At 33.7% G+C, this 26,071-nt stretch overlaps 1 protein-coding gene across 1 annotated transcript; it reads right to left on the bottom strand.

The window, feature by feature from the left end:
• On the bottom strand, positions 1–26,071 carry LOC110994014 (protein dissatisfaction). The gene is made up of 10 exons (XM_022260481.2): positions 26,062–26,071; positions 21,203–21,283; positions 20,228–20,389; positions 7,798–7,955; positions 7,038–7,211; positions 3,922–4,032; positions 2,506–2,745; positions 1,700–1,781; positions 865–970; positions 1–193 (listed from the first exon to the last, which is right to left on the bottom strand). Exons 1-10 carry the CDS (start codon positions 26,069–26,071, stop codon positions 1–3), a joined length of 1,317 nt encoding a protein of 438 aa, XP_022116173.1.

Here is a 26,071-nt window from a genome sequence, read left to right as displayed (position 1 = left end):
TCATGGCGAGGAAGAGTGTTCTGTATTTGTGACAGTAGCAAAGGCAGGGGGAGGTGCGGGTTGCATGCGGTACATATCGTGGAGTAGTGTGGCAACTGATACGTCGCCGACTGTTTCTCGAAATAGTAGTAATTCGATAGATCGTGGACGCACCGCGCGGAGGGACGGTAGTAAAAGCAGCAGACGGCCAAACCTGGAAATAAGAGGTTTATGATATAAAAACTTAATGGTTGCAGTGAAAATGTAGTATTTGTATTGATTTCTTCGACTTTGGTTTTTGTAACCATGAACAGTGGACGACCAAAACATAGGTTGCATCAAGTGTTACCTCGTTAATGAGACCGTTTTTTATTTTGTTAAAACACCCTAGATACCTATTATGTTGTGCATTCAATTGATAGCTAATATATTTATTTAGATAGAAAATTAAATTGCATTTGTATAAATAGCTACTATTATCTATCACTTTTTGATATTTTTTAAGTACAGTTTGAATATAAAAACAATTTATGTCTCTGTCATATTGCATAAATTCTTTTTAATTTTAAAAGGTAAAGTATATACTGCGAAAATGTTGGACTGGGACAAGTGCCAAAACACTCGGCATGGCAAGCGGTCTCAATTGCTAGCAGTACCGCGAGCGCGTATCAATTTACTCGTGGAAGCACCATTTACGCGCATCTTACGTCCCTGAATACTATGTGAAACTGATTCATTTAGTTAGACACTGACTAAACTCACAGGAATTGTATTATTTATAACTTGTTAGAAAGATTTATGATTTCTTGTTTTGTTCAATATTTTGTTCTTATTTTAAATATAAGAAGCTATAATAAGAAAAGCAGATAATAATGAATACCGTACCTAGTAGGCTGTCGAGTATACCTCGTACGAACATAGTCAGCAAGAATGCACTGCGCTTGATCCTGCAGCATTTCTACCGGCTGAGTTTCACTTAGACCTGCAGTGTCTGTCAAATAAATAATAAATTTGTAATCTCCGGAGCAAATTATAATTTGAACTTGGAATAGGAAGTCCAAAATAAATTGAGTTTATAAATAATTGAGCTTAGAGAAAAAATGAAATCTTTTTTTTAAAGAAAAACACTTTTTTATTATTGTATTTAAACTTATAATTATTTAGACATAATCCGCGAAAATGGAGGACACCGTGAGCAATTTCTGCAAAAACCCTACATCTTTTAGTCGATACCAACTCCGGGGAAATAAATACAGATAACACAACATTTTCTACAGCTGTAATACTTTTTGCCATTTAACACCTTTGTCTTCAGTCACCGTGACCACGCACGCTGTAAAGCACGCGAAACGTCGGTTTAAATTTAAAATTATGTCTAAATAATTATAAGTTTAAATACAAAATAATACATAACTATAATCCGTAAAAAAGTGTTTTTCTTTAAATGTGTAAAAGTTATGTTAATAAAAGACAATACTATCTTTTTTTTAATTTATAGTTTTTTATCATATGTGTATTGTCTTTATAAACTTGGTCATTAAAACCAAAACTATTGCAATTGGCGTTAGTTCATTTTAATTATCATAGCTGGCACCCGCAGAATTTCGAGTTTTCAAAACAATCTCTATCCTTAATTTGACCAAGTATTAAACGCCAACGTTAAATTCATCTTTACCTATATGGATAAGCAAAACTGCTGTATAATATTTGATTCACTTACCAGGAGAGAATAAAACTATTGCCTTCATACATCCACATTCGCTACCGTCTGGGGCAATCTGTCTAAATCGACATAATATTTCCTGAAACGACAAAATCACATAGTTAAGATCATAGGTAAGAATTTTAATTGATGATTTTACCTCGAGGAGATAATATAGGAATAGGTTTGTCATTGAGCAGTGTAAACTTATTGATAAAAACTTATGACTCTAAACTGGAAATGGCGAAATTGTTTAACAGATTGCAACAAGCAAGCGGAAGGATCGGTCTTTCTATTAGTGGGGTAAATACAAAAATGATGTTAGTGCATCGGGCTGGACTCTACACACGTTCTGAAAAACTGGTGGACGAAGAATTTGTAGACAAATTTATAAATTTGGTATAACATAATATAAAGTAACCAGGGAGGATTTAATCGCGAAATCCGTAGGCGAAGACTGCTACAGCAGCAATGAACAAACTGATCAGAATATGGCAAAACAGAAACGTGTCGAATGAGAAGAGCCGACTCTTCAGAACTTTGGTATTTTCCATATTTTTGTAGTTTCTGTTCAATTTGTGCAGTGGACCGAGAAAAGATAGAAAGATTCGAGATGTTATTTTGGAGGAGAATGTTTTGAATACCATGGACTGCAAAAAGAACCAATCATTTCTTTCCGAAGCAAGTAAAAATCCACTAGGTTTTGTACCATTCATCATCATGATTTATGGTTATTATGTACTATAGTCAATCGTGAAATTAATATGTACTTTTACATCGACCTTATTAAAAATAAGACATCGGCCAAATAAGATCCAATTTACCTGCAGAGTATTCAGTTCTAAATCAGCGAGTGGTTCGGGCGGAAGTCTCGCTCGAGCAGCGGGAGCTGACAGTAGAGGAGCGAGGTCCCAGGGCGCTGACCACTGCGCCAGATGAAGCAAGAATAGGTCCTTCCAAGCAGCTCTTAATAGTACTAGCTGATCAGAGGCAGCCAACGCTTGGAATGGAGCAAGGCAACGCACCCAACGCACAGCCATGAATAGCAGTCGGGCACTTGTTTCCTAAAATCACGAAATATTATCTTAAAGTGAAAGCATGTGGTTAATTACGGAAATTATCGGAAATCCCTTGTTTGGGAATTTTTCAAGTAGGTTGTAGTAAGGCTTGCCGTTTGCTTAATAAACGAGTTTCTTACAACGAAATCCAATACGCACTATTTAAAATGGTGGCACGAAAAATGCGCATATAAGGGGGGGAGAAGCCATATGTGAATTATGTGCCAATAATTAAAATTGATCTGATTATTACTGATTCCAAAGTTGTGTTAAGAAACTTAAATTTTTGGTATATGTTGAGTTCGATCCGATTCATCCCGAAAATAGGGGCGATTCGGGTATTTTCCGTGTTTGATGGGCGATTGAGAGAATATATTTATAACTTTTTAAATGATCATTTAATAGCTTATTGTTACTTCTTACAATTTTATCAATATAAATAACATTTTATAACACTTTAGTATGATTTGGGCAACCTAAAGGAAAAACTGATCCGATTCGCCTCGGTCTACCCCATATTTATTAATTGCTTGTGGATTAGCTCTAATATCTAGAACGAAGCTGCAACCACATATCAAAACTTTCGCGACGGTTGTAGCTCGTAGCTCTTGTATATCGAAGACATAAATAAGTAGGCGTAAAGTCAGTTGTGTCACCAATGGGCGGGGTAAGTAGGCGAAAAGTCACCCTCGTGGCGCCCAATCGCGGCTCAGATCCCGCCCTTAGTCACAAAGGCATTCACGTAAAGTACATCGAACGATGCGTATAAAAACGTACCTATAACCTACGGATGTTAGGAATTCGTACCAAACAATACCTATTAGTTCTACTCTGTTTTTTATGGAGCAGTATTACTAATTTTAAGGTTACGATTAATTAAAGTATTGCTTCTAAGAAATGGCTTAATTGTATAAGAACCTTTCTCTGTAATTTCCGACGCGACGTTTTGTATGCAAGTTCTTTCAACATGTGTAGGGGGCACAAAAGCTATTAAATTTGAGATCGTTGTCAGTATCAAAATTAGAATTAAGGTATATTCTCTCAGTTTGCGTAATTTTATGCATTATTAAATATATCGTAACTATCTATCTTCTATATTATTCTAGAATACTATCAAATCCTAGAAGTTAAAATCTAGGTAATGGGTTATAGGCTTTTTACTTGTAAATATTTAAGTCTAACCTGCAGTAGTTCCCACGTGGGCGCGAGAGGTGCGCCGAAAGCGGTGTGCGGCGGCCGCAAGAGGCTTGGATCTCCTTGCAGTTGGAGTTGCTTAGCGCTCCACATTAATTCCTATACACAAACAATTTTTTTAGGATTCTAATTCCAAACGCTTTCAAACCCTTTAACCTTGAGCTTCAGAAATTAATTTTCATATCGTTCATTAGATAATTAACTTTTAAGCATAATTCGTAATGTAAAAATGTTACGCTATCAAAAGAATATACTTAGTCTGGCCATAAATACTGATACAGTTAAAAATAAACAAAATGTTACATTTTAATTTGGAATCTGTTATTTTTATATGATTGTCCATTAAGTTTTCTCATTTTGGCGCCAATACTTTGTAGAATATTTTGCTATATTAAAATGCAGTGGGGTGATGAAGAGAACCGAATCGCTGTGATTGCATTACCAAAGTAAGTATAAAGCTAAATGCACATTTTAAAACTCTCCATACGCTTGGTATTTGTAAAATATTTGAGTACTGGGCTATTAATAGGTACAATGAGACCTCCTCTATTTGTGACAGAAAAATATCTGGCCTTCCACGTAGTCTTCTTAAGAAAAAGGTGGTCAAAGCAGTAAGGGAAAGAATTCGGAGAAATCCTGTCCGAAAGCAAAAGATTTTATCTCGGGAGACAAAGATAGCACCTAGAACCATGTTGCATTTTTTAAAAGATGACTAAGGACTTGTAGCCTATAAGAGACGTTCTGGTCATTTCTTAAATGATAATTTAAAAAAGAATAGGGTGATAAATCGAAAAAATTACTGAAGCGGTACGCAAAGAGTGGTCACAGAAAAAATTTGTTTACGGATGAGAATTTTTTTACAATCGAGCAACATTTTAACAAACAAAATGACTGTATTTGTGCTCAAAGCTCTAAGGAAGCTTCCCAATAAGTCGCCAGTGTGCAATGTGGGAACTATCCGACTTCAGTGATGGTTTAGTGGGGTATTAGCTATGAAGGAGTGACTGAGTCATACTTTTGTGAAAAAGGTATCAAAACTTCGGCACAAGTGTATCAAGATACCATCCTTGAGAAGGTAGTGAAGCCATTTAATAACACCATTTTCAATAACAAAGAATGGTCCTTCCAACAAGTCTCGGCAACGGGTCATAAAGCTCGGTCTACGCAGTCTTGGTTGAAAATGAACGTTTCGGACTTCATCAGCGCTGAAGACTTGCCGTCGTCTAGTCCCGATCTTAATCCGCTAGATTATGATTTATGGTCAGTTTTAGAGAGTATGGCTTACTCTAAACGGCATAATAATTTGGAGGCCCTAAGACAATCCTTACGATTGGCAGTGAAGATTTTTCCCATGGAAAGAGTGCGTGCTTCTATCGATAACTGGCCTCAACGTTTTAAGGACTGTATCGCACCCAATGGAGACCACTTCGAATAAGCTTTTTATATTATAAATTGTTTTTTATTTATGTATTAAACTAACACACTGTAAAAGTAATAAATGTTATTTGCAACAGAAAAAAAAATTTTTTTCTTTGTTTCAGTATTTATGGCAAGACTAGGTAAAGTTAATAATAATTATTTGATAGGGTTGAATTCGTAACTATTTTTTATCTCTCGTTATTAAATTACGTAAAATATATTTAAAGCACACAATTTAGGTAACGTTTATACTAAGAGCTGTCGATTAAATTATGCCATTATCATTCTCATAGTGAGCGGTGTTGGCCTAGTGCCATAGGTTCGATCTCCGGCTGTGCACCAATAGACTTTCTTTCTATGTGCGCATTTAAAATTTGCTCGAACGGTGAAGGAAAACATCGTGAGGAAACCGGCTTGTCTTAGACCAAAAAACTCGTGCGTCAGGCACAGGAGGCGATCACCTACTTGCCTGTTAGATTCAGTGGCGTAGCTAGGGGGACAAGGGCCCTGGTGCATAGGGATAGAATCGGGCCCTCCTCCTCCCCTCTTTCCGCGCAGTTTGAACTAATTGGCCTTCAAAATTTTTTATAAGAATAAGAATAGAAAACAGTAAGTGAACTTATCCCTAGTAGGCTAAATCCATACGTCGTCTCTATTAGAATCTCCATGTGTTTAATAGAAGAAAAAGGGAATAAATAAACAACGACGCACATGACAATATAGAATATTTATTATGCAAATGAGATTAATTCATGGAAAAAACGATTTTTAACAGAATTCCCCGCCCAATTCGAGCGGCACGTTGCCATTGCAGATACAACTGCAGCCCTTAGTTTAGTGTTATGACGATACCTATGGTTTTGATACTGGGGAACGTCTCTCAAAAACGGGATTGAAACCAAATACTTACTTAATAACGCCCAAATCTCAGTTTGTCCTAACTGCAAGACGCGAGAGTATTGCAGGCTTAAGTATTGTCTTGCTTAAGTCTTGCAGGCTTCAGTCTTTGTATTGGTCTTGCTACAAGAACAAGACCAAGACTGCAAGACCAAGACCGATTTTGGGCAACACTAGTGATAACGTCACTAACCGTATAAAGAACAGAGAAACAACCGTGCCACACTGTAAAATTAAATGAATCGCTCTGTAGTCAATACTGTAACAGCTAACACTGTAAACGTTGCTGCTGCGTACAGTATGAAAATCGGTGATGTCATCTAATTTTGACAGTTGAACACTTTTACTGGAAACATTGATGAATGATGTATCGAACTGTAAACAATCCAGTGTAACTGTTAAAATCTCAGTTTGGACAGGAAAATTCTCTGTTCCACTGTAAAATGAAGTGGGTACCCCGTTGTTTAAGCAGTTTACACTGCGATATTTACTGTTTCTTTTTTCCGTGTAGTAGCTCATTGTTTTCAAAGCTGAGGTTTGAGAGCCCCATGAGCTCCGGGGCCCTGGTGCACTGCACCACCTGGCCATATGATAGCTACGCCACTGGTTAGATTAACAAATGATCATGAAACAAATACAGAAATCTAAAGCCTAGACCTAAAAAGGTTATAGAGCCATTGATTGATTTATTTTTTTAATTAAAGGGCGTACCATTTTGAGCTGCAAGAAGTCTCTAAACATTTACTTATAATTAACGATTGATATATATAGAATATGACTGTCCTAACCTGACATTTATCACTGGACATGAGCATATGTAAGAGCCCTGGTGGTGGCGGGGCCAAGAAAGGGTCTGTGATAAGGGGCAGAGGGCTGACAGCCCCTGCACCGCCCGCTCCGCTCGAACCGCCCGAAGACGCCGTACTTAGTGGTGCGGATTCGCTGATATTGGTTATACTAAACTAATAAGAAAAAATAATAATTACAAAACGTACAAAATAACTGTATTATTCAGTATAGAGATTATAGCGCAGTTATGAACATAAATCATAGAAACACAACAACAATGAAATCATTAAAAACAAGTTTTGCCATAACTCTTGCTTGAATACCTAAGTGTATTTTAATTTAACCACTCTTCATGACTCGGTTGGACTCATGTAAACACAGACTTAAACTCTTCTTCAGATATATTTATCCATATCGGTAAACAAGTACACTTATGAACGTCAAAAAGACAAATTAAAGCAATTGTAAATTTACATTTACTACCAGTTCGCAAGACAAGGGCGTAGAGCGGGCAAGAAACTTTCTGCCACTCTTTTCAATCGGCAAGTTTCGAGTCATACAAATTGTTTGAACGGGAGCAAATCAATCCCAAGGATAAGGATCATTTAAGTATTTGTCAATTTATAAAAAGCTTTATTGATTAATTTACTTTTAACGACGCGTTTGAATTTATTTAGTGATTCTCTAATTTCGCTCGGGAGTTTGTTGTAAAAACACATACAATTATATCTACCAACTATCATTTACGGCGACACTTACCTGAAAATTAAAAGGCTGTGGCAGAGACGTGTAAGGTGAAGGTGGCGATAATTTTAACGGGTGAGGTTTGTGCGCGTGCGACATTCCTGGAGGAGGCAGCGAGCCCAACGAGCCAGCATGGAGCTTCGGCTTACGAGGTCCTCTTTCATGTTGCACAGCTATGAAAAATATGTTTAATATAATAATGATTCAATGCTTATAACCTGAAACATGTATAACTAAAAGTAAAGTAAATTAATAAATTCTATTCGGTTAAAGTAATATAACAAACCGTCTATTACAGTTTTAATAAAATTTAAGTAAAGAAGGTAAGTTAACTTAACTACTAATTTAACAACTATTTGTAAAAATAATTATACATATTATTAATATTTAGACAGCAAATATTATTTTATCTTGATTCTTTTAATAAGGATTCTTTGACGATAAAGTAACTGTCAATCATACCCAAATATAATACAGTCAGCTTTGTATAGAAACAGAATATGTATTTGATAGTACCTCGTGATTCGTATCTGAATGAAATCTACAATTCAATTACTTCATAAATTTTAAATAGAGCACGTGATCCGTAACTTAAAATGCGGGCTATAAGTGCAGTGAGCATGTATAAAAAGTTAAACAGTTTCGATTGCATCCCTGTGCAGTAGCAGCCCCAGTAATGACGTCACGCAATCAGCTTAGTGCGACTGAGTCCATGAGAATGCGGCCATTGTACGCGCACATGGCGGGCCGGCATACGCTCGTTCCCGCGCCCGGCTTACCTCGGCCTTCCAATACTGCACGGACACTACATGAGTAACAGATTAAACGCTACACAAAAGGGTAGCTGCGAAGCGTTTTGAAGCTACACAACACAGAGATGAGCTTAAGATCTTAACGATTTGAACAGCTATTTTGCTTCACGTCGCTCTACGAGTATAGCTTCTTACAATGATGATTCTCTTGCATATTTAAAATTCAGTTGTAGAAACCTCCATAAGATGAAAATGCAAACGCAATTTAAGAAATAATTTCTAAAAAAAATTTGTAGCAGGAAACACATCACACAGATAAGTGTGAACTCCTATTTTACAATCTTAGTTTTTTATGATTAATTAACTATTCATTACTTAAAGATGTCATGTGTTGGTGTAATGGTTGCAGCTCCTTACAAACATTTTGTAAAACAAGTCTTGGCGATTTAAAACAGTGACGGAGAGTTTATTGCCAGTTCTTCTCGTCTGTTCTACGCCCATGGATTGATTCCAACAATATATTTTTGATACGCATCATGACTTCGAGATGGGTACAACAAACCCCAACTATGATGTAACCTTTTGTTTATAAACTCATGTAATCCCAAATAGAACACGTGCTTTTTTCTCGGCTTCCCTGGTCATCAGTATACACCTAAAATATACTCTATTAAGCCAGGCTTACGGCGTAAATTCAAAAAGCTGGATTTACCCGAGGGTGCCCGAAACCAGGGGTTAAGTTTCCAGTATAACGCGGATATTCAAGAATTTAATTACATAGCGATAAAGCGAAAACAAAGTTTGATAGCGGTAGAATGAATCTAATTATTTTTACCACATAGCGCTGTTAGTGTGAGTGAAAAGTGGAAAACAAGGCGCTCTTAGATAAGACATATGTCTATAATCATGATGAATGTTAATCTTGAAAATTGAAATAAGTAATTCCCAGTTAATGGCTGGAAATATTCTACAGTATACTCAACTCTTAAAGGACGACAACGTACCCGGTGACATGGGTGTTCCCGGACTGCGTTAGTTGCCTTTTATGGCTGTTGTGTACTCTTTGCATATAATATAAAAAAATGTTCTATTAAAAGGATACATATAACTTATTGACTTTTTATAAAAAGTGAATTGAAAGACATCTACAATCTCTGGCTATCAGTGCCTTAACGAAGTTTTGAAGGTTTTTGCCCCACGAGTGGTTAGACTAATGGAGGACCGAAAACCACGTCTCTTCTTACTTCTTCTTCTTCCATACAACCGTTGTCAAAACATTAATAAATATAAAATCAGCACAACATTTTTACAAAGAGTTTATCATTATTGTTTGGTTATTGTTACTCGTAGGTTTTGTAAGCGTTTTTGAATGTTCACAAACGGTACCACAGAACAGTCAAATCACTTTGCAACCTATAAAAATGGAGATTTAACTTTGACCTTATATCAGCACCCACCCTCTGTTGCCGAATTAAAAGTAAACAGAGTGTATTTTTCAAAAGGCATAAAACATAGCTTTGTTTCATTTGGCCTGAGGCGGTAATTTTCAAACCTTTAATAAACATTGACAGCATTTTTGAATGGCCGTTTTATTGGTGCATGGGGCATGGAACACATTCAGTACATTTTGATTTATGCAAGTTGGTGATTATTCCTTGACTGATTTCGAAATTTAAATAAAACGGTTTACTTACGATGTTTGACATTTGCCCGTATGTCTGTAATAAGAAATGGTGTACCGGAGTCCGAACACAGGATTTATAAAAATAAAACTGTCAAATCAATGTTTAAAATTCGATTCTGTCACAGATTAAGGTTCATATCAGTTGTTTTAAATAGCATTTTTCAAGTAAAATCATCTTTCTTTTTCATTGAAATACATCAAATTCTCTATAACTATAAAAATGTTATTTCGATATAGTCCTTCAATTAAGCTATCGACTATGCTTTAGAATTTTAGAACATTTATTGTAAAAATAACGTTTAGATTTTGTAACATTCTAACAAAATTTTTACTGTATTTGTATTGCTTTATTCTTTTCAATTACAGGGGTGTAAACATTTCCTAAATAAATAAAAATGTAGGTATGTAACAACATATATATGTTGTTTATATAATGTGAAGTAGTTTTCTGAAATACTATCGTCGAGTATGATGTATGAGTATGTACGTAAAAAATGCAGGCTGCATATTTTTTATGAAATGAAATACTTGCCTTAACAATACATTTATAAACTTTCAATAATTTTAAGCATTCATTATAAATGATTTATTATAAAAAGAAATTTTCCTTAAAGATTGCCTGTATGGGTAGGTTTAGTGGGAGGAGGTAAGGGGTAAGTGAGAAGGTGGCGTCCGGTCACGTCCGCGGGTGTGATTAATGACCCAATGATCCCCGTCTCCTCCTGGCGAAAGCTTCACGAAGCTGAATTGGTGAATGGTCAAAAGGTTTATTGACTAAACTATTACGTAAGAGCCTAATCTCTACCTAGAATATTTGTCAATTTTAGGTTTATTGTGTATTTTCACATATTTCCAAAGTAATCTATGAATCAAATGAATTGCTGACAAACTAGGGTCTAGAATGGCTCCGCTAATTTGGCTTATTATGATGCTCATAAAGATTGGCGGAGAGTTTATTGCCAGTTCATTTCTTCCGTTCTACGCCCTTGAATTGAGAACTGGCAGTAAATGTAAAACTAGAAGCAATTAATATATATGTCGTTTTTGACGTTCATAAGTGTACATAGTGTTACCTATATGAATAAACATTTTGACTTGAAATAATTGTAGAAGTTAAAGGAAGGTTTAAATGGTGGGATAAATAAATAGAAAAATAGATAGAAAAATACTAAGAATGACAATTGAATTTTTCAATCAAAACTGTATTTAGCTGGGAAATATTTAATGTAGGGTCTGTGTCACAATGTCTGGATAAGTTCCAAATAAACTTTTTATTACTTATTGGTAGGATAAACAGTATTTTTGCGTTTCAAAACTGTCAGATAGCGCTATTTGTCATGAAACGCAAAGTATATTTCTCGGAACTTTTATTTTTCGAATAACTTTTATTATTTGGCACTTTATCCTTAAATCATGAAACAGTCCCTTAGTCTTTTAAGATATAATTTGTCACTTGGCTGCCATATATGCCTTCAGAGTTTTGGGTTTCATAGTTATAGTATGAGTTCCAATGTCTTTAAACTTTTGTATTTAGTTTCAATTCAAATATATGTAGGTCATGAGTTTGCCGAGTCATCTAGTTCTAGAAAAATAAGCGTCCAAAATACAAAATTCGATATGTCAAGTGCCGGCAACAGACTCGCGAGCTCTTTGGCATTTTGTGACCATGAGCGGTATCTCTTACCATCAGGTAATACTCCTGCCCGCTTACCCTCTGTTCTATAAAAAATATTAAATTTCTTAACGTTTATTATGGCCATACGAGGCCAGGACTATGCACATTGAATAAATCGCTTGGAAGGACCTGAATGTCAACATTGGAGAATGTAACGTGCCATACTTATTATATTATGTTTTAAGATGAAGCTGTTGGAGCAAAAAGCTTAGTCATTTGATATCTGCCTCTATAAATGATGCATTGCAATTCAGATATCATGACTCATCTAAACACCGAGGAGTTTGTAATCTTAGGAAGGGACGTGATATGACTATATATTAGGAAAAACGTTATTTAAGTTTTAATAACTATATGTAATCGTAATCTAGTCTAAAATTCGTTTCTTTAATTGTTTATTTCCTGTTAATTTAAGCGTTTTTCAATCTACCTCCTTGGCAGATATGTTGTTCTTTGGTTTATTTACTTATTTAATATCAGAAAAAGGGACTACATTTCACTTCCAAATGCATAAATGCTTATCAAAATCATCGCGTGGAAAATATCGGATGAGAGGGCTCACGGAGACCCGCGCCCCGTGGCTCGACATTCGTTTCGACGTTAATTCCAGCCGCATTTGTTCCATTACATTTCCGACACAAAGTAGATACCGTTTGCCGAATTGACTAGGTGGATGCGACCAGGCGAACGCACCGCGAGCGAGACGCCGCAAGCCCTGCCCCTGAGCGCGACAGGGAGGCCGCATCGAAAGTGAGAAAGATGTATTCAGAAGTGAAATAGTCTGCTGGCTGAGCACATCATCATTAACGAGCCACTGAGGGCGGAGGGCAGCGAAGAGGCAGAGGGGGCGGCAGGTGCCGCCGCTCCCACGGGCCTCACCTGCGCGCGATATTGTCCCTTACCAAGCTAGTACCTAGGGAACATAATTCTACAAGCGCCTGTGGGATCTGAAGGTTTTGATCTCAGTAATATTTTCGAGTTCACATACATTAATATTACGAGAAATGTCTGTGTTTTTCCGTATGGTATTAAATACTTGAATGTGAACCGGCTCAAATTGTGGCAAAGGACATATTGCAAACTGTTTTCCACTTAAAAAATCATCATTTACCATACTAATATTACGTAAACAAAATATATAGTCTTACTAACTCATGATAGGATTTAATATATAGAACAAAAGACGAATTTTATTCTTAACTAGAGTCACAAAGAGTTTTTATAAGCTGGCGTTAAATGTTTCACGTCCGTTAACAAATAAAGTTTTACTAATATTAGATTTTTATTTATTTATTTATTGCAAAGTTTCAATACAAATAAGTATCACTATACACGAATATTTAGACATTTAAAATTATTATTCACAAATACTTCAATATTCAATTTTAATATTTTTACACATATCTTAACAATCCTTTGTCTAGATTTGGTTGTAACAATGGCGTAATGGGCATAAATAAATACTGTATTAAACACATTATTAGTTTATAAATAAAATATATCAGACAAACAAAATTTTAATGTTACACTGTTTCAAGCCGCACTATAAGCAAGTTACCGAATACTTAACAGCACTTTATTCCTCGCGACAAAACTTTGTTTTGTAACATAGAGTTCACAAACCGACCAAAAATATCTGCAATACGTTTATTGTAGGCCTTTCTTAAATAAATATTATATTATGGTTAGCGTATAGCTTTGAGTTTATTAGATACACCAATTACTGGGTCCGTACTTATGTGTAAAACCATTTAAATAGAAATCTCTTTATTTTTCATATTATTGTCAGGATATTGATATTTTACTCTTCAAAAAAAGACGTGAAGAAGTACAAGAAGCGGGACGACTGTGATTTTAAATAGTAATTTTATTATCAATGTTGTTTCAAATGTTAAATTTCACTTTTCTTTAGGTTTTAATGTATCTTTCTCTATTAATGCACTTACTTGTAATCTATTTCATACACATATATTGTTTATCTATGTAATCGGTTTTGGCTTTCTGTATTTTCTGTACTGTTTTGTCTTATAATGCAAGTAATAAAAGTTACAATAATACAATAAGTATATGCTGTCAGATTACTTATAAATAAATAAATTATATAGGTGATACTTTCATAGTTTTTAATTCAAGTATATATATAAACCATACGAGACGTACATATATGAAACAAGTTAAGTCTCTGAACTTCTAAGTAAACATTCGTAGAAATATAACAGCTTGCATAAAAACAAGACATTCTTATCCTAACTTTACGCCCAGAAGTGGATACTCAAAATGTTACACACAGTGCCGGGGTAATTAATAATTTAATTCCAAAAAGCAATCATTGCTAAACCTCAACAAATCCACTCGGATGTAATGCAATTAACCCCCGACTGCAGCGCCCAAGTTAATTAATTACCGACCTGACGAAAAAATGGCATCACCAGCTGGACTAGTTTATCATTTAGTTAATATTACAATGACCCGGCAATAATTCGTTCACGCACGATATTAAAATTAATGTGAGAAATCTATCGGTGGTGAGGTATCACCACATTGATGGATCAAGATTCTTCATCAATGTGCTAATGTTAAAAAGTATGGTTTTAATAAATTATTACTCGATGGTATCCACGATAAACTCATGGTCGAAATGAAAAAAATGTTATGAAATGAAATATATGTTCTGTAACATTATTATTATTTTTTTTGGCGTTCATAAGTGTACATACCAATGTGAATAAATGAATTTTGACTTTGACATTGTAAACATCTTTATACATACTCCACAGATACCGAAGATTAATAGAAGTATAATAATTAAATTAATTAATTTAATATGACAAGACATAGGAGACTGATTGAAGAAAGCCTTATTATGAAATATGATATATTTAATTATTAACACGTCGTTAAATTACAATATAAAAATTGATAATTAAATAAAAATAATTAGTTAGAATTAATTAATTAATTATTAATTTTCGGACAAAGAATTAGTCTAGCTATTCAAAGGGGGAACGCTGCCAGTATCTTTGGAACCTTGCCTTAAGGGACTCCTTTTAATAATGTATTTTAGTTATTACATTTTAAGCTTAGTTATTATATTAGAATTATTTATGAAATAAATATGTATTAAATGAAAAGGAGGCAACTTACATAAGGTAGGCAAGAAGTGCCAAAATACATATTACATATAGTTATTAAGAAGAAACTAAACAAGAACAGAAAAATAAACTAAACTGATACTGGATAGGTACGTGAAAAACAAAAAGACATATTTCGGTGTTCGATGCTTATGCTCTGTCTGTATCTTTAAACCTCTTTATTCACACACAATTTCTTTAAAAAAACTTGTTAGTTTTATTAGTTATTTATTAATTTTCATCAAATTATGTAACTTAGAACACTTTCCAAAAGCTTTCATTACAAGCATAGCCAATTCGCCAATAAGACTATAATTATTTATTGAGTCCCTCTCGTCGACCCTCGCGGTCAGAGGTGTGGAACACGTGTTACAATCCTAAACTCTCCGAAACAACGCTCTTTCAATTTGCTACGCTCTCGAGGTCGTAACACGCAATCACTTTGTACAGATGAGCAATAAAATTTAGGGGCGTTTATGATTAATGTTTGATGCACCTTGATCTACTTAATATTTTGTTAAAACGCAATAGAACAAGCATGTATACAGCTGTTGATGCTGGATTTAGAGTTTGCAAAAACTCTTTAGTCAAGTCTAAATTTTCTTTCTTAAAATAGGTGTATTACTTTCTCCCAAAGTTCTTGGATAAACGTTAATTTATTTTTACTAAAACAAAACACATACATGTTACAAATTTTACATACATACAAACATCAACTATATCAGAAGATTTTCTTTTTGAAAAAAGTACCGAGAGTTTTTTACGCCCGCTTTTTCTTTCGGCCAACACCCTCTGATTTCTTTGCCGATGAGTAGGGATGCCTATAGATTCAAATTTAATGATCTGGAATAAGTGATACCTGTATCTTATGTAATAAATATATATTTTTTTTAGATGCAAGAACAAAATTTGCTAAAAAAATCTCGAGACAAATAATAATTAATTAATTTAAAAAGAAAGTGATATAAAGAACGTGATTAGTGATTAATAAACTATTGATCAAAGGAATCAAACGGTTGTGAAGACATTTCTATCATCCTACTCTATATGTGAACGAAAACTCCGAATATCACTTAATTTTGTATTTGATTAATTCATTATTATGATTGTTCATGTTAAAACATACAGGTTGAACCTAAAATGTTCATTTCAATTCATTAATATTCCAATCTTTTACACAAAAAGAGCTTGAAAAGGTAACTCGATTCCGAATCTTGCGTGCGAACCGTTAAATTAAAAATAAATATTGTGAAACGTCAGTATGTTACGGACGGGAGCTGGGAAATATCAGGGAAAATTGAAAAAAGGCAGACCGGCTGATGTCGGTTCGCAAGGGTGGCGTGGGGTAAGGTGAATCTTTTTGTGAAGTAGAGAGAATTAATTTAACCCGCTACGGGGTTACACGACATGGCGGTAATTGAAAAGTTTGCTCGCACCCGCCGCTCGCCGTCTTGACGACACTTTGCTTTTGCTAGAAGACTTTGTGATCACTGCAAGTATACTTTAATTAATAAGATTACAATAATTTGCGCTATTGTACACTTAATTTGTACTAAATCTTAAGTAGAAAATATTATTATTTCTTGTTAAATAACTGTAGTTAATTATTATATAACTATTTTGAAGCCCTGCGAGTAAATATGATATGTTCATGTTAATAAAAATAAAATTGGAAATATAAACATATACATGGTAAGGATATTAGTAATATAACAAGAAAAACTAGTTAGTTAAAATGTAGTTTAGTTAATGTGAACACGATAAAGGTCGTATGGCTACGTTGGGCAATCTCGTAGCATGTTTGCGTCGCGTAGCTCGTAGCACCATCGATTTTAAATTAATTTCAAAAAGTTAAATTGAGGATTACGATTGTTTGATCTTTCGGAAGAAAATTAGAAATTTGCAAATGTTAGGTATCTGACCTAGTTTTCATCTGGTAGCTTTTATCCACAGGGTGATATTTTATAATAGAAAACTGATAAAATGTTGTAATAAATATATATACTATAAAATAGTCCAAAGTTGTAATTATCAATTTTCATTAAACAATATGACGTTACAAATGTTACATAAATTATATTACAACAAAGAACTTACATACAAGTAAGGAAAAAAAACAAAAGCAAAGAACAAAATATAAAAAAAAACGCAAACTAAACCAAGAAACTGACAACAATGTATGTTGCAAATTTTAGTTACTCTGCACCAATCAGTTAGCGCCAATCAGACATGGCGGTGTGAAAGCAGTCAATACCAATTCATAAAGAAATATTTATAGAATTTAATTATTAACTAGCGTTATAGACGTATAATTGTGATAAAGTATTAGGTTGGAATAAAACGAATTATATAAAAGTATTAATTTGTATAAATAAGTAAGAGCTGGACTCGAGAGAACCGAACGGGGTGGGGTACTACGCTGGTGATGGCCTTTGCCCCAATTGGACATAGAAATTTAAATCAAGTCAATATGTAAAAGTAGTAGCAGTATAATTTATATATGAAAAACTGTCTCACTGAATTCTTGCGCTAAAGTGGTAAAAACTCCCTGAAATCTTAATTATCGATTTGACCCTAGCCATACATAGCTTTGAGCAAATTCTATTAGCTTGAACTTCCTCTACGGGTAGGTCTCCGTCATTTTCTGTTCTTGGTTAAATTTTATATTAACTATATATGTATAAGGATACTGTAGCTAAGAATTAGTAGGTTTTATTGATTCATGGTTATCACCGTCACATATATTTTGTTATTTAGCAATTGACACAACATTTCAAAGGCTCGTGAAATGTCCACTGGCTGGTAGGCCTCTACGTAAAAATAGCCTACATAATATTAGACATAGACGTTGCCTCAACGGTGTGGTATAAGTTTCGTGAGGGCGTATAATTACGCGAGCGAGTAAACATATAAAGGTAATCCGGGCCGCGGCGGCACAAAGTGATGCTCGTGAATAATTTAACGTCGGAGCACCTGCGGCGAGACCACACTTCCCTACTTTTAGTCCAGGGTTGCTACACTCTAAACTTTTCGCTGTTTCTTTCATTTATAACCTTGCTGGTTATATAAGTATTTAGTAGTGTCAGCCCTACTTATAGTGTTTCTATTTTTAAATGCATTCTTTAAAAACTTTTTACGAATGTAATTCAATACTATGGACAATAAGAAAGTATTTTTATTGATTGTGTGTGTGTGGTGGAGATATCATTACCGGCGCAGCAATGAATGTGAAGGGGTTGACGAAAGAAACAGAAACAGACCAATTTTCATTATTTCTATTATATCACATATTAGCGACGACCCTAAATAGTAAGTAACTTAGAATCGCAAAAGCTTTGTTACGTGTGAGTATGAGAACCGGCACCCGACTTGCTAACGACATGGGATGCCATGAATATTCAATTATTCTTAGAGTTCTGCTTAATTTCAGAGATTTAAATTTATCCAAAGTCATCTACATAAGTAGATTTATGGATGAAACTATTATTGGTCTTAGTTTGACTCATGTATAAGAGTTTAAATATAATTAATTTATTCGTGTGTAGTTTAAAAAGGTGTTTTATAACTAAAACATATACGGGGCAGTAGTTCAGCGAGCAACATTGTTCTCTGTGGTCGATAGTTCGGTTCTCGGCTATGCAGCAATGTACTTTCTGTCTGTGTGCTTAGTAAACACTCACTCGTACGGTAAAGGAAATCATTGTGAGCCATCATGCTTTAGACCCATCAAGTCGATGTAGACGGTGTGTGTTAGGCAGAAAGCTGATCACCTACTTGCAAATGAACAAACTATTAGAAAGATCAAATGAACAGGAACCAGATACAGATATCGGATGCGTGAATCTAAAAGGTTGTAGGCCCACAGGGTTTCTACGTTTATCAGTATAGTAGTAGATATATAGCACAAAATACAGTTTGCACTATACAAAAACGAAGCGGGCAATATAATTTAAATATACATTAATACTTGGATCAGAAAAATGTTTGTTGTATTTCTACTAGAATATAAATTAACGACACGTACTTCATAAATAAATTAAAAGTTTAAATTACTTTGTACAACGGTTTTACGAGAGAATGTATTATGAAGATAACTCGACGTTATTTGTCACCTTCAAGTGACAGCCTATCGTTGACAGGTTGCAAAACGTCAACGTCAAAATTAATAAGAATATTAGATTTAACTTTATAAAACATAATCAAATATTTTGCGCGACAATTTTTCGAATACATTGTTCACTATAAAAGTATTGGTAAGGAATGAAAACACAGACTACAAAAATGACGTAATGACATATGAGAGCGAGGCGGGATGAAAATTGAAGCGATCCTGATGTCTACTAGTTTTATTTCACTCAATATTTCAACGCTCCGCGACAATACAACCTGCTGCGAGTGTGATGTGCTGTATAATGGATTGTATCGCAATATGGAGTTTGCTATTGTGCAATGTTTTTGATCGTTCGATGTCGATTCATCACGACACAAAGGCTAATTTTATATATGCTTTTCCGCTATTGAATTGCTGTTATATATTTGAATAATTAGTTTAATAATAAATGTGGATTGGATTTCAAATATTTTATGCAGTTTTAAGCCATTTTTAAACCCTATTTTCCTGTGATGTTTTTACGGTTGCGTCAAACATTTTGGGTGATCTAGGGTGTTAGACTGTAACACGAAAGACAAAACAATGATGCGTTCCGTTTTCTTACAATTGGTCTACAGGATCTCTAGCTGCATTGACACGAAACGTCATATTATATCCGTTTGTACACTAACAATCAACGGGGTTCTGTCTTTCGTTTAAAATTCTTACCCCCATTTACTAGTCAAGCGCAGGCCGATATCAGCGAAATCTATATAGATTATACAAAAAATCTACATGCAAGTGTGCGCGTCAATATCAACTTATTCCCCTTATTTCTCGTTCTTAAACGAAAATAAATTGTACTTATTCTACCAACTTAGCTTTTCAGATATTAATGGGTAACAATAATATAATTATTAACTTTTATATTTTTTATTAAGTATATTATTTTTTGTTGAGATTACTGTTCTATGCATATGGTATCATAATATTATTATTATAAATTAGTATAAGTTTCGCAATACAGCTTGGAAATGCTGCCTGCGTTAACGGTACACAAAGGGAATTTTACTTGTTCATTTTTATATAATTATAAATAAATAGAATACATACCATCTTTATTCATATTGGCTTGAAAGCACTTGGCTAGGCGACAAGCACGACACTGGTTGCGATGTGTCTTGTCAACTGGGCAGCGTCCCTTCAACTCGCCACCTGCTTTGCACGTATACACTCGATTTCGATGGATAGACCGCTTGAAGAAACCCGAACAACCTATAATAGGCGTCATTTTAAATACACATTCTACTTTTGAAGGTTCGTATAGGTTGCTTTATTACATGTGTAAATTTGAAATAGGATTTAATTGTTAATGCAAGGTATTATGTGCTAAATAATGCTAAGTGAAAAATTAGAACAGAAATTACTGATTTGTGTTAAGTTAGGCTAGATCGAAATGTTCCATGATGTAAATTATAATAAATTTACAGATCGGACAAATGAATAATCGGAAATGCGTAGTGAAAAATTTCTGATTATTTTTCATTGTCAAAACGATTCTTTCAACCCGAATAAATTCTAGTTTAGTATTGTTAATTTTCATTATTTGTATTATGTAACTAACTTTAAGTCAAGTATAAAATTGTTCGCTGAAGATATATGTAACTGATAATTTGACAATGAAAAATTATAATTAAATCAATGTGATCTCAGATGATCTGAGACCATATTGATATAATCAGATCTCAAATCTGGTGCTTTCCTCACTCAACAACTAAATATGTATATAATACAGCCAGGAAATGCTACCAGCAATAAAAAAACACGAAGTTTCTGAGACCAAACTTTTTAAAGTATTATTTAATTTTAGTCAGAGACTGATCGAAAGTTTTGACCGCTCTAGGCTATTTATTAGGATGCGCCCCTCATTTTAATTTTTTTTAATTCAAGAGTTATTCAGGCCCTGATTTTAGTCTAAGAATATAAGTCATTTGTTCTTTAGAATTGAGATCAATATAGAGCTAACGTTTTACAAATCAATTAATCTAACTAACTATACAGAAAACATATTTCTAGAGATTAACTTACCATCACAGCTATATATCCCGTAATGTTTTCCGGAACTTCTGTCGCCGCATACATTGCAAGGGATATCCAGGAGCCTATCGCCTTTAAAAAAAAAGTAATAATCATATTTTTCTCTTCGTAGCTAACTAAGAGTTAATTTATGCAGTTTAATTCAACGAATTAAATTACATTAAGTGTTTAAGTGTATTGATCACTTATTAAATTAAAAATATGCAAAAAGTGTCAGAATATTTATATGTAAATTTTGAAGAATTTGTTCTCACCTCATTATGTAATGAGGTGAGAACAAATTCTTCAAAAGCTTCGATAATCTTCGTTTTCAGGAAACCTTCACCTTGAAATGTATAATTTCGGGGATATTAAGGAATCATAAGATGTTTGCTCAATAATTGACGCTCCAAAGTACGCAACTCCCTTACCCAAAACGGATTAGTCAGATTACACCAATCTCGCTAACAACCGAGATGTTTTTGTTGCGTTTACTGAAACCATCCCCTGCCTACTCAATTGCCCCTTTTCCTTAACGTTTTGATGCCGACTTCATTTACACCATTAGTATAAAAAACACAATGTCAACCCATTTCAATCAGGTTAAATTTATGATGAATAGGTTAGGTTGTTAAAAATCTATATAATGAATCGGTGAAAATGAATGATAGGTTAATTTAAATTATGTTCTTTTCCTGTCAGTGCCATGAGCAACGTGCAAACTAGTAAGTGTACGACTCTCCCTACTAATGACGATAACTTGACAATTACATACTTACGTGCTTAGAACCGCAATTATAATACTCACACATATCCATTTCCAATTACTACAATTACTACATTACATTAATACAAACCAAAGTGGTTTGCAAATAATATACCATGATTAGGATAGAGACTATTATGTTAAATAAATAAAATAAAAAACGAACTGATAATCTCCTTCTCTTGAAGTCATTAATATCGTGACATTGCTTATCATGTTCTTTATGAGATTTTAGTTTCCATTTAGTTGTTGTTATTATGCATTTAAATTATTTTTGTGGTTGCTTGTCTATTTATCTATCTATCCCTTATATTGCAAATGTCTGATGTAAATGAAGTGTATGTTTGTATAGTGTATGATGTCATTTTTTTATAATTTCATGCATACACGTTGTATTAGTTCTTATAAATAAATAATTATTTAACCAACCAAGCTTATATTAACAGTGTTTAATTAATCCATTTATGTTGTTCGGTCGATTCCCGATACATTTCGGTGTAAGAACCGCCAGTAATTCTTTACAGCGCGAATCCTTTTAAAGAAATTTCTTTTCATTTCTATCAAAAGATACTTAGACGACTTAATTGATCGTCTTTTGGGCGGCAAAGCCGTGAAGTGCCGTAATTATCTATTCTAAATTTATAGATTTTTTTATTTTTTTATTGACATAGTATGCTAAGTCCTATACCTAACCTAATATTATATATGTGTCTAAGTGTACTCTGTACGTGTTTATAAACACCGCGGTATATTTGGATGGACCAAATGTAACATATCAATTAAGTAAGAAAGATATTAGTAAAATTAACGAGAATTCATTTTTCAGTCTGTTACATTTACTTTACTATGTCTCCCTGTTAACCTCTCTTCCTTGGGAATGATAAAGATATATGTTTTACCTGGTACAGTGCTGATACAGTTAAAAAGATATTAACAATGCAAATTTATTTGGCTACATAATTAAAACAATGTTACAATTGCCTGATCCGCTAATACCAGTTGAATTTGTATCAAATAGTCACGTGACAAGTAATAAAGTAATTTTCATATTAATGTTACCACAGCAACCGCGGAGAGGCTTTTGTCTAATGGAATGAAATTAATTATGTATACTTTTTTTCTACATCGCTATAAAACTTATAAATCAATTACACATTCTATAAAAATACAAACAGTATTTTTTGTTCTGAAAAGAACTAATACATTAAAAAATATTAGTAATAAATGTAGACTGTAATATATTAAATAATAATCAATTATCGTACATACATTTTTATCGTATGAATAATGTCCTGCTTTATATCGCTGAACTCTTTATATTAAGTATTATAATGATGACAGAGGGGTGTATAAATGAAAGGCTTTAAAATTGTTCTATATATGTGTGTCTCTGACATATTGTAGTATGGGTATGGTGTTCATTAAACAATTGTATTGTATCTGCCGGAGCCGTGTTTGGTGTTATCTAAGCGTCATTAAGATCAAAGTGTTAATTTCAGTACACCTATGTATTGCTCGGAGGGTTGTAATGTATGTGTTGGTGCATCGATGCGTGAGCTGTGCGTTGAACTCAGACTAATCTCGACTTTATTGTGACAATCGTGTGAAAAAACACACATTGCCATCAAATAGAATCAATTTCATTTTGACTAGCGCTTAACAGGGGTCAAAATGGATATTATAGATATTTATTATTAATAGTTCCAAATATAAATAAGTTTATTTTGTAGATGGTACTCGCGTAAACTAAAGATTATCATAATGAGTTTTATTGTCTTAGTGCTTTACAAGCGAGTGATTGGAGCTCATTAAACTGAATAATATAATAGATAAATAAAATAGTATATCATCAGTATAGTTTTATGAATGTTTTACTGTGTAGATAATTAATCGATAATATCTTAGGAACTCGCTAGATGGCGGGATCACTTTCGCTAATGAAGAATATAAATAATTAAAAAGTAATATAAACATAGATATACTAGAGGACTCGACAGAAGTGGTGGATTCAAGCGATTAGGTTATTAAACAAAGTATGAAAGTACTGAGACTGCAGCGCCATCCAGTGTTGCACCCAAACGCATACAAAAAAAACATTCAATTCAGTCCATCCGTTTAAGAAGAGTTCAGTGAATTAAACAGACTGAGTTTATATATTAGCTATCCTATAATTTATTTATTTATTTTAAGTTTGATTAAACTGCACAGGGTGCAAATTTGATTGAAATCGGTTAAGTCGTTTAGGAATCCATTGCGGACAATGTGACGCAAAATTTAGATATTAATTTTCTTATATGCAAAAAAATCCTGCATTACAAGCGTCAGAGAGATTAAGAAATTTATAATAAAAAATATAAAAAGGAATGTTTATATTGGACATGTGCAAATTCTTTAGCCAAAGTACTAACAATAGGTTTGATAAATGTAATATGTGTCATACATATATATACTAAGCTATGGCAATAAAGCCCATCGTTATTCATTTCAATAGTTTACATGTAGGGCTTGGCACACAATGTCTGTGTTGATTTAGCGAACTTCTCGAGATGTGGGCTCATGAAGAATGACTCTGCGTTGAATTAACAACTTACTTTATACAGTCTGAATTTATAAATATCTATAGTTCTTTAAATAAAAACATAAGTGGCACTACAACCTTTTGATGTCTTGGATTCAGATTCCTGTACCTGTTTCATGATCAATTGTCAATGTAATAGGTAAGTAGGTGTTCAGGCTCCTGTGCCTGCCACACACCGTCGTCACGATGTTTTCCTTCATCATTCGAGCAAATATTAACCGCACATATACAGATAGTCCATTGGTGCACAGCCGGGGATCAAACCTAAGATCCCAGAGATGAGAGTGACACACTAATATTTATGTCAGTATCAACGCGGTAAAATCAAAAAGTGTTTTACGAAGTTAAGGATGCTTATCACCAATGGGTTGTTTGATTCCAGAAGAATGTTTACTTTTATAGTTTTATGTTAATTGATTAATATATAATTACTGCTTTTGTTGAATATGTCGCAAAACCTCTTGTCAAAATAAGGAAATTCAAAGCAGCTGAAGCTTCTTAATGAAAGTTAGTTAAATAAAATTTTATTGTAACGACATTTTACGGTAGTTATGAATATAAAGTTTTAATTTAAGTTAAGGGAAACAAATAAATCAATTAGGTACTTTTTCCATTGTAATTCATCCAACCATCTTCATAAATTCGAAAGTTAGGTAAGTAGGTAAGAATTTCTTGATTAGGATATTAGCTATATTTTTAAGGGAAAGTGAATTTCGGTAAAGATACGTTTTGACCCGATTGAAGACAAAGCGGAATACACATATATTGTGTGCCAATCTTGTATGTAAACTATTGAATTGAATAATGATGACTTAGTATTGCCTATATATAATATATAGAGGTATATATGTCATACATTTATCGAAAATATTGTTCTTACTTTGACTAAAGAATTTGCGCTTGTCTAAAATAATTATATATTTGCTCCTATCAACTAATGGATTTGTAAGAGGATATCATTACATTTAATTTACAAAACCTCCTGTAGACCAAGAACTGTTGAAGCCCTAACGAGGGTGAGACATGCAAAGTTTCGGGACCGTCGCGTCCCTAAGTTACATTAGAAGACTTTTCCAATACACTGACCAAGGATCTTATACAAAGACAAATGTATGTTAGTAATGTGAGACTAATATGCAATCGTTGGATATATTTGGTATATATTGAAACATATTCGGTTCGTATTTGGTTGGAACAAATTATTACCTACATAATAGGATTTAAAAGATCAAATTCCAAATTCAAATATTTGTAAAACTGTAGTTAAAATTTTTTAGTAGTAGTTTTAAGTTCTTAGTATTATTTGTTGCTTTGAAATGTCAAATTTCAGTTTTTTAATTTTATTCTTTTGTTTTTTTTTAATGTATCTTTGTCTTTTAATGCGCTTGCTTGTTTTCTATTTTTATACATAATTTGTTAATCTATGTAATCTGTTTTGACATTAAAACAGGATCCTTAAGTTATGAAGGTAATGCATCTCTTATAGTTTTATTATCTTAGGCCACTATAATCCGAGTCACAACTGACCTGTTCCCAT

The sequence above is a fragment of the Pieris rapae genome, chromosome 10, assembly GCF_905147795.1.
Source record: "Pieris rapae chromosome 10, ilPieRapa1.1, whole genome shotgun sequence".
NCBI lineage: Eukaryota > Metazoa > Arthropoda > Insecta > Lepidoptera > Pieridae > Pieris > Pieris rapae.
The sequence above is the reverse complement of the archived record's forward strand: the minus strand, read 5'-3'. Positions and strand labels throughout refer to the sequence as shown.

Excerpts from the sequence above, each read along its gene's own strand:
- LOC110994014 (XM_022260481.2), bottom strand. Across the intron at positions 7,212-7,797 it reads CACAGCCTTTTAATTTTCAG|TTTAGTATAACCAATATCAG; the intron begins GTAAGTGTCGCC and ends TTTTCTTATTAG. Across the intron at positions 971-1,699 it reads AATAGTTTTATTCTCTCCTG|ACACTGCAGGTCTAAGTGAA; the intron begins GTAAGTGAATCA and ends TTTATTTGACAG.